General features: G+C 42.9%; 1 protein-coding gene across 6 annotated transcripts in view; it reads left to right on the top strand.

The window, feature by feature from the left end:
• The window catches only part of HIPK2 (homeodomain interacting protein kinase 2), a 205433-nt gene that overhangs the window by 170955 nt on the left and 21874 nt on the right, over window positions 1-12604 (top strand). For 4 of the 6 annotated variants that reach the window (XM_032761917.2, XM_032761915.2, XM_032761910.2 and 1 more), the window contains 3 exons: window positions 3197-3339; window positions 6828-7007; window positions 10419-10700. In XM_032761917.2, coding sequence (XP_032617808.1) covers window positions 3197-3339; window positions 6828-7007; window positions 10419-10700 — 605 coding nt within the window. The remainder of the gene's footprint in view (window positions 1-3196; window positions 3340-6827; window positions 7008-10418; window positions 10701-12604) is intronic. The other 2 variants (XM_032761916.2, XM_032761911.2) reach the window with 1 other exon arrangement.

Here is a 12604-nt window from a genome sequence, read left to right as displayed (position 1 = left end):
AAGACTTACTCCTCATCCACAGTGGACTCACAGTTCATGACTATGTGCCTTCTTTTGGGTCTTTTTTCTTACATTGTCCTGAACACCCTATTTGCCCTTTTAGTCTGGATTTTTTTTTGTCTTTGATAATTTCTTTCCCTCTATTTTCTCTGTTTCTCCTTTGCAGAATTCTTATTAATTGAGTGTTGGTACTTCCAAATTGATCTTCCAATTTTCTTATCTTTTTTTCCCCTCTATTTCCTATATATCCTCTATCTGCACTACTTCCTAAGAGATTTCTTAAGCTTTTTTAAAAACCTTTTGAATGGTTAATTTCTGTTGTTGTAGTTCTCATTTCCAAGAGTTTGTTCTCTGCTCCCTACCCACCAAAAAAGAGCATGTTCTCTGAATATAGATACTGATTCTTTATATGATCTTGTTTCATGGATATATTTTTTAACTCTGCAACGGCATTAATTATAGATTTTAGAAAATTTTCTTCTGATTCACACACCATTTTTGTTTTCTCTTTCTTTTGTTTGCTTATTTTATTCTCTTTCAGGTTAGAAGCTTCCTTTACTGTCTGGTGTTCATTAGCTATTCATTCGTATTTAAGACTAAAGCACTAAAAAACTAATTGGAAAGCTGGAGGGTAGGGGAGAGACTATTGAATGTGGGCTTCTCTATAGGCTGAAAACAGGCAAGTCCAGCATTTTCACTGGCAGATCCCCTGATCCTTAAATGTCATATCTGTAGTTATTTTCTCTTGGACTAGTCATTTCCCCTAGAGAGAATCCTCTAGCCTCCTGCTTTGGGGCAGGGAGTGGAGGGTGGTATAAGCATATACACCAAAGATCTGGGAACTAAGGGGAAATGAAGACCTGACCTTAGATTCCTTCAGTCTGTTAATTCACTTAGTAATTGTCCATCAGTTTTTCACCTTCTAAAATTTTATTAATGGTGATTGCCTCTCTCCTACTCTCTTTCCCCTTATGAATCTGTATTTTTTATTCCTTTACTATCATTTTAGTTGAGTGTAAAGAAGGCAATAAATGTGTATGTTTAATTTACCATATTTCTGGGCAAGTTATTAGTATTATTAATCTCACTGTGTCTCAATTTATTAATCTGAGAAATGGAAGAAAATAACAGTCCCTACCTCACAGAACTGGTGTTAAGAAGTCAGAAAAAAAAGAAGTAGTCAGAAACCCGCTTATGACTTAACTCTGTGTTTGGCACACAATATGCATTAAGAAATGTTGCTCCATTCTTGTTAGTAGTAATAAATTATAAAGATGTCTGATGAAGTGTTGTTGCAAATGAGCTAAGCATATCAATCAGTGAAATAAGTCAAAAGTAGTCTTTCTACCCCATCTATTTGAGGTAAAATGTTAATATCCATTTCAGGGAAATAGAAGAAAAATGATAACCTTAGCTTGATATCAAGATTTATTTTTTTAAATGACATTAGTTAAAACTAATGCTTTTCATGAGATCTGAAATGAGTTCCAACTGGCTAAGTCACTAGAAACCTTACTGCAAACGAAATTGTTACTCATTTAATATTTGGAATTTGCAACTGTTTTAATCAATTAAATTATGTTTCTGCTTTTTGTGAATTAAGTAAACCTGAAATACAATTAACTGTAGTTAATAGCCTTGGTGGAGTTGCTTCTTTCATTTTATCAACAGATATTAAGCACTCATAGTATGAGCTATAGTCCCTGAGCTTCTGCCTATATCAAAAGCAAACAAACAGTATCAAAAACATCTAAGAGATCTCACTGGGCCTCAGGTACGACATGAAAATAATGGAACAGGTGAACTGGTCCACTCAGCTCTCAAATGTGATTCTATCATTTTTATAAGTGTCAGTGTTTTTTAGGCCCTGACTCAAATCTGTAATCCATTTTCAGAAGTGCTTATTTGTACATATAAAACACCCACATTGAGCACATGCACAGTTTGTGAAGCACTGCATTCGATAAATTACGCAATGTTAGTCACATCCACTCTGATAGAAAGAGAGATAGCTAAGATATCAAACCTTTAAATATTTGATCTGTCTGAAAGGTATTTTACCTTAGTGACTATCCTTTAAGTGTCCAACTTTAGGCAGTGGTATTCAGTCTGAATCATCTAATGACCAAAGACAAGCAGAATAGTGATCATGGATAAAAAGAGCTTAAAACACAACATACACACACACACACACACACACACACACCCCAGTGAATCTATCAAGGAAGAATCAGAAACGTTCATTTTAGATTTCTTAGAAAAATTAGATTCAAGCAGTGACTTCCGCCTATCTCTCATTTTTGCTTTGAGAATCACAGTAATTCTCAATTAAGCTATAGTCACAGCTAAGAATTTTACTTCATACTTGCTTGCCCTCAGATGTAGGTTCCAGATATTTGGTGATCTTAGAGATAACACAAGCTGGAACCTAGATTCTAATTGATAAATCAAAGGTAAAATGTTAAATAAAGGATACTAGGCAGAAAGCTTCTTGAGGGCCAGCGGTCTCCCTCATCTAGCCCAACTCAACTACACTAATCCCCTGTACATAGTTGCGGGACAGAACAAGTAAATAAATAAACTTTCAGAAACTTCAAGCATTGCTCATTAGAGCAAATTTATAAAGAAACCATTCTTTAACATGAATGAATCCCTTCCATACAGCTGTGTCTCTGTACTTAATTATCTTCTACTTAGTTCATATATGTTCTTTTATTTTTTTTATTTTTTTATTTTTTTGAGACGGAGTCTTGCTCTCTCGCCCAGGCTGGAGTGCAGTGGCGCCATCTTGGCTCACTGCAAGCTCCACCTCCCAGGTTCATGCCATTCTCCTGCCTCAGCCTCCCGAGTAGCTGGGACTACAGGCGCCCACTACCACGCCCAGCTAATTGTTTGTATTTTTAGTAGAGGTGGGGTTTCACCATGTTAGCCAGGATGGTCTGGATCTCCTGACCTTGTGATCCGCCCGCCTCAGCCTCCCAGAGTGCTGGGATTACAGGCATGAGCCACCGCACCTGGCCTGTATGTTCATTGTTTATCTCCCCTTACTTTAGTTTTTGAGGCCAGAGAACAGGCCCTCACTCTCACACCCATAAGAATGTCTAGCACAACCCCAGGCACAGAATAAGTGTGGATTCATGCAAATCAATTATGGGATTAGCAAACATGGTCATTGCACATGTCCTGTGTTCTACAGCAGGCTTGGCCAAGTGGGACCCAGCAGATCCTGCTTCCCCCAGCATGGCAGCAGCTGACTGGAGTGGCCACCCACACATCAGTGCAGCACGCCACCGTGATTCCCGAGACCATGGCAGGCACCCAGCAGCTGGCAGACTGGAGGTAAGCAGGAAACCCCTCTAGGGTGAGTGGGTGTGTCTGGGATGGGAGGCACGTCCACCGCCAACACAGGGCTGCCAGGCTGGCCTGTACTTCAATTCCTCGGTTTGTAGAGAGCTTTTTAAATCTTTTAAAAATATTGTGTGGACTATGAGTGCAGGGTAACAAGAAGCAATTTTTAAATAATATACCAGGATACAAGAAAATCAGCTTCGTTAATTTATGCTCGGTTGTCATTTCCACCCAAAATTTAGTTATGTCATTTAATCATCAGTGTAATTCACCAGACTTGGTTCTGGGATGATGTTTGGTAGTTTCTCAGAATTAAATTCCACGTTCAGAAAACAAAGGTCTGTCACCAGTGAAAGAATGCAGAAGAGGGTCCCCAAAGCCCTAAGCAATTCTAGAAAGTGTTCTGAAGATGTTTGAGACGGGGGTACTCTGGAGTCTATCTGACCTCCCACGGGAAGGCTTGACAGAATGGGGTTTATTTGGAAGGGTAAATGCTGGCATGTTTGCTGAGTGTGCCTCTTCAGTTAATAGTCATATCTTACAGATCAGTGTCTTATACTTCCCACACACCCCAGAGGCGTCCACCTGACTGCCTGCCCGTATAGCATACCCCCTGCATCTGTTTCCAGAACTCTACCTTGCCCAACTCATGATTTCCTCACAGATGCGCTCCTCTGTTATTTTTATGGCTAGATACCCTTGTACCTTCCCCCCAACACCACCACAATGGCCCCCTTCACCAGTGCAGAGCCAGATGGCAGCCCTCCAAGTTGTCCCCAACTCCTCATGGCCCTGTTGGGCTATCTCTCATTCTGCACGAATATCAGGACAGGTCACTCCCCTCAACCCTCTGACAGCCTCCATATCACCCAGGGAGCCTCCCACGGTTCTTATTCTGACCGACAAGGCTATTGTGAATTAAGATCTCTCAGGGAAAAGTAGAAAGGTGGTGATATAAGCCCCCAGTCAGACCCCTACTGCAGCTTCCTCCATTCCTCCATTTCATTTTCTGTCCAGTACAGAGTACCTGGGCCCTTCCCCACAGTCCCACTCACTTCCCTACTGGCAACACCCTCATGCCACCACTCCAACCTGGGCAACAGAGTGAGACTCCATCTCAAACCATGTAGAGCTGAGTTCAATCCTGGCTCTGCATGACCTGGGGCAAGTTAACCTTTATGCACTTCAGTTTCTTCTTCAATAAAGTGGGGATAGTAATGCCTACTTCAAGGGATTGTTGGGAGGTTTAAATTAAGATAAAATACAAAGCACTTGGCCTATATTTAACATGCACCATCGCAGTGCCCAGTACATGACAGGCATTAAATAAACCTGTCATCTTCCCTCCCCACTATCATGTCGGCCCATGCTCAGCAAGATCGCCTTTCCTCCTCCAGCTCATTAGGAGCAGCCAAGTGGAAAGCTGTCTGACCAACTGGGTTTTTTTTTTTCCCTCACCCCTTTTTCTCCTAAAAGACCACACACATGACATATTCCTTTTTTTCCCCTTTGTCTTTCAGCATTTATAGCTCATCTAATTTCAGAAATACACATACACTTACTAATTCCTACATATTTTCTTATTCCTCCTCCCTCCTTCCTTTTTTTTGACATCTCTTACCTAGTGACCACAGAAGACATCTAAAGCCAGCATACTCTCTTCCTGGTCTCTCTCCATTTCATGTGTGAGCCAAAGAATATCTATTATTGTGGCTAACAAACAGAAGTACCAGTGCTGGGCCTGACTCAAAGGAGAAAGAGTGCCACCTGTCTATAGGAGAAAGAGCTACAACAAAATAAAGAAGCCATAATATCAGTTTCTTGGTCGGATGCAGTGGCTCATGTCTGTAATCCCAACACTTTGGGAAGCTGAGACAGCCAGATCACCTGAGGTCAGGAGTTTGAGACCAGCCTGGTCAGCATGGCGAAACCCCGTCTCTACTAAAAATACAAAAATTAGCCGGGCGTGGCAGTGCACGCCTGTAATCCCAGCTACTCAGGAGGCGGAGGCAGGAGAATCACTTGAACCCAGGAGGCAGAGGTTGCAGTGAGCCCAGATTGCACCACTGCACTCCAGCCTGGGCAACAGACTGAGACTCCATCTAAAAAAAAAAAAAAAAAAAAAAAGCCATAATATGAATTTCTAAAGTCCATGTAAATGCCCAAAAGGCGCTATCAAAATCCCTACAAAGGTGTTCATATACTTCTTTTTTTTTTCCTGTTCATCCTTTTCCCCATGTTGCAACAATAGGTTCTTATAATTTTTTAAAATTCAAATGAATTATCCTTTAGCTTTGAATTTTATTATGTGTTAAATGAGCTCTTATGGGCAACTCTCTGAGTCAGTCACCACTTTTAACATTTCTGTGGGAAAACAAGGCTTTGCGCGTCATACAACCCAGATTATAAGAATTTTGAAACATAACCCAGTTTTAGGATGAGGGCTGCTAGTATTTCTGTCATGACTGTTATTAATTTTGATTTAATACCAACTTTATACTTGTCTAGTCAACCTTCAGTTAATCTAATTATTCATTCAGCAAGCGTGTAATTAATTGATCAGCTGCTATATGCCTGAGCATTGTTCTAGCCACTGAGGGAATTCAAAAGAACATTAACACTTCCTAACACCAGAAGCATATGGCTCCCAGGCTTCAAAGTTTGTTTTTCACGTAAAGTATAATTTCTTCTTTAATAAAATGGTATTGCTAAGATATCCTGCCTACATCACAGAGTGGAATAAAATAGCCCATTGAAGACACTTTGTAAATTCCGCTTTTTCTTTATTTAAAAATTTTTTTTATAAAATTAAGGTGAAACTTTTATTTTTTTTTGAGACAGTGTCTCGCTCTGTCACCCAGACTGGAGTGCAGTGGCACAATCTCAGCTCACTGCAACCTCGGCCTCCCAGGCTTAAGTGATCCTGCCACCTCAGCCTCCCTAGTAGCTGGGCCCATAGGTGCACACCACCATGCCCAGCTAATTTTTTGTATTTCTGGTAGAAAGGGGGTTTTGCCATGTTGCCCAGGCTGGTCTCAAACTCTTGAGCTCAAGCCATCTGCCCTCCTCGGTCTCCCAGAGTGCTGGGATTACAGGTGAGCCACCATACCTGGCCTGTAAATTCTAAAATATAATATTGTTCAGGATAATCACCTAGGTGCTCAGGGACTTTAAAAGTTTGAGGGAATATTTATCTCCTGTCCCTAGAACTTAAAAACTTGGAGCCGGTGCACTTGGCATTCTTCTCACTTGAAAGTCCTCTTTCTCGTTCACAACTAGTTACGTTTCTCCTACTCCTTATGAGTAGAAGAAACCCACCCGATGAGCACACATGGCCAGGCTCATCCCTTTAGCAGCCGCACAGCTAGTGAGATAACCAACTACAGTCCGCGTTTAATTGGGGAGGAAGCTTGATCTTATAGAGGAGCTCTGCTTTTAGAACACCTCTAAGGCACCTTGTTGTCCCGGTTCCCTTTCAGGAACACGCATGCTCACGGAAGCCATTACAATCCCATCATGCAGCAGCCTGCGCTATTGACCGGTCATGTGACCCTTCCAGCAGCCCAGCCCTTAAATGTGGGTGTGGCCCACGTAATGCGGCAGCAGCCAACCAGCACCACCTCCTCCCGGAAGAGTAAGCAGCACCAGTCATCTGTGAGGTAGGTGGTGAGAGCCACCCTAGGGAAGAGAAATCCCAGGGGATGTGAGTGCTAAAGAAATGTAGTTTAGGATTAGGGAGTATCAGCACCCACTCTGAACATGGGACAGTTGCATGGAATGGGGGGACTCCTCTTCCTGCAGTGGCTAGCAAAACATCCCGTTCCACCTGGATTGGCCTAGGGTTTGCAGGAAGCACTTGGTTTAAGGCCATGGTGATAGTGTGGGGATGGATGCAACGGAATCTTGCAGTGGGCAAGAGAGATTGGGCTCAACCCCATACAGCGTGGGCAAGTGAAAATTTATAGCCAAGGCAGGGTTGGGGGGTGTTGGTGGATGGGAAGTCACTAAGAGGAAGCATCAGGGGTAAGGGAGATTCTGCCTAAACTGACCTAACAGGATTCTTGCTAATGACAGGCCCAGGTGATCAGACACCACACCTGGAGGATGAGGAACCTAATCAGAGGTATCAAGGATGGTGGGTTCTTGCTAAACTGACTTAGCAAGGTTTTTTGCCAAAAGTAGATTGTACAGCAGAGTGCACAGTTAGACCTAGGAGAAGGTTCACCAGCCTGACTAAAGTTTGGTGAAGCAAATTATCTTTTGTCACTTTCTACTTGTCCAGAGAACACTCGGCCTCACCTGAAGTTTCATTTTGGAAATCATTTACCATAATAATTGTTTTAAAATGTTTTAAAATGTTGAAGTTGTTTAAAAATATTTTAAAAATACTAAACAAATGTGTTTTCTTTGTATCTAAGATCAGAAGTTTAACTGATTTAGCACCTTGCTTAAATATAAGCAATAGCTTGTTTAATCCCAGACACTAACCAGCAGAACACCAATCTTTCCCATTCCCTTTAAATCCATTCTCATCTCAGTGAACACTTTAAAAAATCAAGGTCAACAAAAGGCTGCATGCTGTATGATTCCATTTATATGGCATTTTGGAAAAGGCAAAACATAGAGACGGAGATCTGACTAGGGCTTGCCAGAGACCAGTCGGAGAGAAGGAGATTGACTGCGAAGAAGCCTGAGGGGAAAAGCTCTAAGTCTGGATTGTAGTGGGGGGTTATGACTGTGCATTTGTCAAAGCTCATCAAATACTTCAAAGGGAGAAATGTTGCTATATGTCAGTTATACCTTAATAAACCTGACTTTTTAAAAAATAGAGATTTCCAAGCCAGAGAGAGAGAGAGAGAGATCGTGTAACTACAGGATTGCTCCAATATCTCTTCCTAATGGCACAGCTTTGAGGTGCTTAATTGCTTATTTGCGATAAATTAATCAAGAGAAATCCGGTATAAAAAATGTCTAGTGATTTTGGTTTTCTGCTTCCTCATATAACCAGATACCAGAAACTAGGCCTTCTTCTTTTCATTCTCATTCAGAAATTCATCCAAAGGCTAAAGTTGTCATCCTCCAAGATTCCTTATTTGGGTGTTTCTGACAACTCAGGGAAATTTATCTCAGATCATTGGCAGCTTTCCAGAACGCTTTTGTTTGGCAGCCTTGTGACAGCTCACCCATGTCATTATTAGACTGGGTGGCAACCAAGTCCACTGTCTCCATCCTCATGGGCTGTCCTGCCCAGCAAGGTCACATGGAGCACTAATCTGTCCCAGGACTGAGCTTAGCATCTCTGTGGTTCATCTTGGCTGAGTAGGGGCAGTAAGAACCCTCAGCCTCCCAACCTGTTTAGCAAGTCCCTCCTTTTTGTTTACTCACCACCCAGCTGGCTTCATGAAGGCTCATTGCCAGTACATTTCAAGATCGATATAATTATAGTGAAAGTTATGTATTTGCTTATTTTTAAGACCAATGCCTTAGGCAAAACAGTCTGAAAGACCAGAAGTCTCTCCCTTGTTGGCGATGTGGCCAGGCATACTTTTCCTTAACAATGCCAAGTGGAGATACTAAAACTATTGGTAGTGAAAAACATAATCTTAAAATTGTAATGTATTAGCAACAACAAATACATAGGTTTATAGTAAGTACAAACAATGGTACAATCATACCAGTAAAACATATTACCAGTCCTTAGGAAGGAGCAAGCAATGTATCTGGCACTAGCTAGATAGGAAAATAAATCCACCTTTATTGAATTATTTTCATTTTACTACCATCCCTTTAGCTAGAAGGTGCTAGAATCTCTAAAGACATATAAAAGTCTGAATTTCATTATACATTGGCGTTAGTCTCTCACTGCATAGATACTACAGGTTGAGCATCCCTAATCCAGAAATCCAAAATTGTCCCAAATTTGGAACTTTTTGAGGATTGAGATGATGCCATAAGTGGAAAATTCCACACCTGATGTGTGGTCTCAGTCAAAACTTTGTTTCATCCACAAAATTATTTTAAAATAATGTATAAAATGACCTCAGGCTATGTGTATAAGGTGTATATGAAACAAAAGAATTTTGTGTTTAGACTTGGGTTTCATCCCCAAGAGATCTCATTATGTATATGCAAATATTCCAAAATCTGAAAAAAAAAAAATCCGAAACACTTCTGGACCAAGCATTTCAGATAAAAGATGTTTAACCTGTGCCAGAGTCAGCGGAGATCTACTAGGGAGGGGAAAAAGTATTTTTCCCCTAAAGTTACCAAAAATCACATTGGTTAATTTAGTAAGGAATTTCAAGTTGATCAAAATTAAGATTAAAAGGTCTCTTTTTAAGGGTGCTTTTTCCTCTTGCACTTTTCCAAATTTTCTATTACAATTTAGACTAATGAGCCTCCCATGAGGCTCCACGAGGCAAAATCCAGAAAAAATCATTTTTAAGGTTTTTAGCAATTATATGCCCACAAATACTTTGATGGTCAAGTTCTTTTTCCAGAGGAGGAAAGAAGGAAAACTGAACCATTGGTCACCAAGGTTAGGTCCTTCAGATCCTGAAACTCTTAAGGAATAAATGTTTCAGTAGAATAACCATTAGCAAGGAAACCAAAGCTTGATGTAGCAAACACCAGTTCTTCCACCACCCCCAAAACAAGACTTAAGTACCTTTGAAGGGATGACACAAGACAGAGCTCAGAAGTAGGGCCTTGACCCTGAAGGCGAGGGGGTGTGTTGGGGCAAACACAGCTGGAATCCTAGCGTGACATCTGCTCCTATAAGACCTGTAGAGCCTGGGGCACAAGAGCCCCCTCCCTGCTCCAAAAGCCCTGGCTGCTCCCTTTGTCCTGCTGAGCGCAGGCATGTAGATCCCAACCAGAGCCTAGAGAAGGTCTGTGTAGCCGCTCACTGAATGATCCCTTTCCCAGTCACAGATGGAGACTCACTGGCCAGCCACTGACTTGTTTTACAGAGATTTGGCAAAGCAGGTGTTTCTAGGCAATTGGGCTCCTTCGAAGGAGTTGTGGGGCCTGACCTTCCTCTGTGTACGAGTGTGGTTTTCTCATTACAGAAATGTCTCCACCTGTGAGGTGTCCTCCTCTCAGGCCATCAGCTCCCCACAGCGATCCAAGCGTGTCAAGGAGAACACACCTCCCCGCTGCGCCATGGTGCACGGTAGCCCGGCCTGCAGCACCTCGGTCACCTGTGGGTGGGGCGACGTGGCCTCCAGCACCACCCGGGAGCGGCAGCGGCAGACAATTGTCATTCCCGACACCCCCAGCCCCACGGTCAGCGTCATCACCATCAGCAGTGACACGGACGAGGAGGAGGAACAGAAACACGCGCCCACCAGGTGAGGCAGTGCCACCTTAGCCTTCCAGGAAGGAGCCGGGAGGGTTTGCATTGTGTGTGGATCTGACCATCTTCCATCATCGAACATAAGGATCCCTCTCTTCTGACCCCTAAAGTTTGGTTTTGCCATCTACTATGGTCCTAAAGTTATTTCAAGAGAATGTCAAACAGATTTTCCATAATTGTTTAAAACCAAAATAATGTTGAATCATGTTGGTCTTAAAAGATAATTATAGGCCCTATACATTTGGGGAACTTGAGACCATAAAAGTCGGGCACACAATGCCAATGTATTTCATCCTCTGTAAGTTTAAAAGTCTCTGCCTCAAGCTAGTGAATTTATTCCCAGTTGGTCATGGTATTTCTCTAACATTGCCTTGGCTCACTCAGAATATGAAGTAATTGTCCAATTAATCAGAAATTTCCCTGTGTCTGATTAACCTAATCTTTCAAAACTGCCAGTTGGCTCTTCACCCAGAGAGCATTACTGTTCATCCCAAAGTGATAATAATTCATTTTAGTCTTTGTGTACTTCCTGGGGAGAGGGAAGAAATCTTTATTAAATTTACAAAACTACTAACCCTGGCGCCAGAGCCTCTTTTTCTGTACTGCCCAGCCAGACCTCAGCAAAATGTGGTTTTTGTTTGGGCCACTCAGCTCAGGTTCTGAGCAACCCCTCTAGAACAGTTGGCCTCCTGGCCTTCTGCATCCCTAGAGTGTGGCTTTGTAGAGCCCAAAATCTCATGGCCCCACCCTGCTGGCTCCTTTGCACTGGGACTGAGAGCCAGGGAAGGGAGGCCTGCCCCTCCCAAGAGCAGCGCTGCCAGTCAGCACGCATCCTGCAGCTGGATATGAAGCCTAATTCACAATTAGGCTCGAATTATTAATTCCTGATTGGATGCAGTGTAACTAATTAGTAATCACAAATCCTTTGATTAGATAATAAATTCTCACATTTGAAATCATTACAAAATGTATAGATAGACTGATGAAAACATTTTCATTATAACTATTCCTGCATGGGACATTCCCTTCCCTCTTTATAATGAAGTCCAGTGGTTTTAGTTTGTTTCCAGGTGGGGTTAGTACATATCTCATTCAGGTGTCCTCTTCCCACCAATTAGGTACAGCCTAATTGTCATTGTATTTCAGAGAAGAAAGTAGTGGAGCACTTGTGGCCGTAGCATTGTGCCAGGTGCCAGAAGGGACCCTGGTCAAAGGTCCAGGCTCAGCACTGAATACGTTGGCAGCCCAGGACTGCCTTACTCCCCATCTGCCTAGTCCAGAACTGGCCTCAGGTCCCTTTTTGATGACAGCCTCAAGTTGAGTCAATGGTCCATTCTCCGCAGTGCCCCCACGCCACCACCCAGGAATACTGTCGGTTCAGTCCTCAGGTGGGCTCAGCAGTCTCTTCACAAAGGGGATGGCCCTGCCCAGCCTCAGACTGAAGCCTAGCCTGGAGCAGCTACCCACACATGGGTAGCCTTGGTCATCAGAAGGGCCCAGCAGCCTTGCCCGGCCCTTTGCCACGAATGGAAAAAAGCAAAAGCAATTTAAAATCTGACAATCAGCTAGATTGGAATCTCATTCCTAACATATGAGATCTGAGTTGACACAGACTCTCAACATCTGTGCCTAGGAGAGAATTGAATAGCGTGTCTGAGAAGGAGGATGAGAGAGCCGTCTCTCCACCAATCAGAGAGCTGACAGGGCTGAGAGCGGGACGCAAAGCCAGAGCATGTCCCTGCCTCTGCAGCAGCCCCTAAGGCCCCCAGAAAGAAATGATAGAACCGAGAGGCTGGGCAGCCGATGAGGACCTTCATGGGAACAACTCAGAGAAACCTGGGAGAGGGAGCCAGGTGCACAGGTGAGGGGCAGCCACAGACAGACAGTAGCAGTGGCCCC

Source organism: Hylobates moloch, unplaced genomic scaffold (genome assembly GCF_009828535.3).
Source record: "Hylobates moloch isolate HMO894 unplaced genomic scaffold, HMol_V3 SCAFFOLD_1, whole genome shotgun sequence".
In the NCBI taxonomy this organism is placed as follows: Eukaryota; Metazoa; Chordata; class Mammalia; order Primates; family Hylobatidae; genus Hylobates; species Hylobates moloch.
Note: the sequence above shows the minus strand (reverse complement) of the source record. Positions and strands in the feature narration are given on the sequence as shown.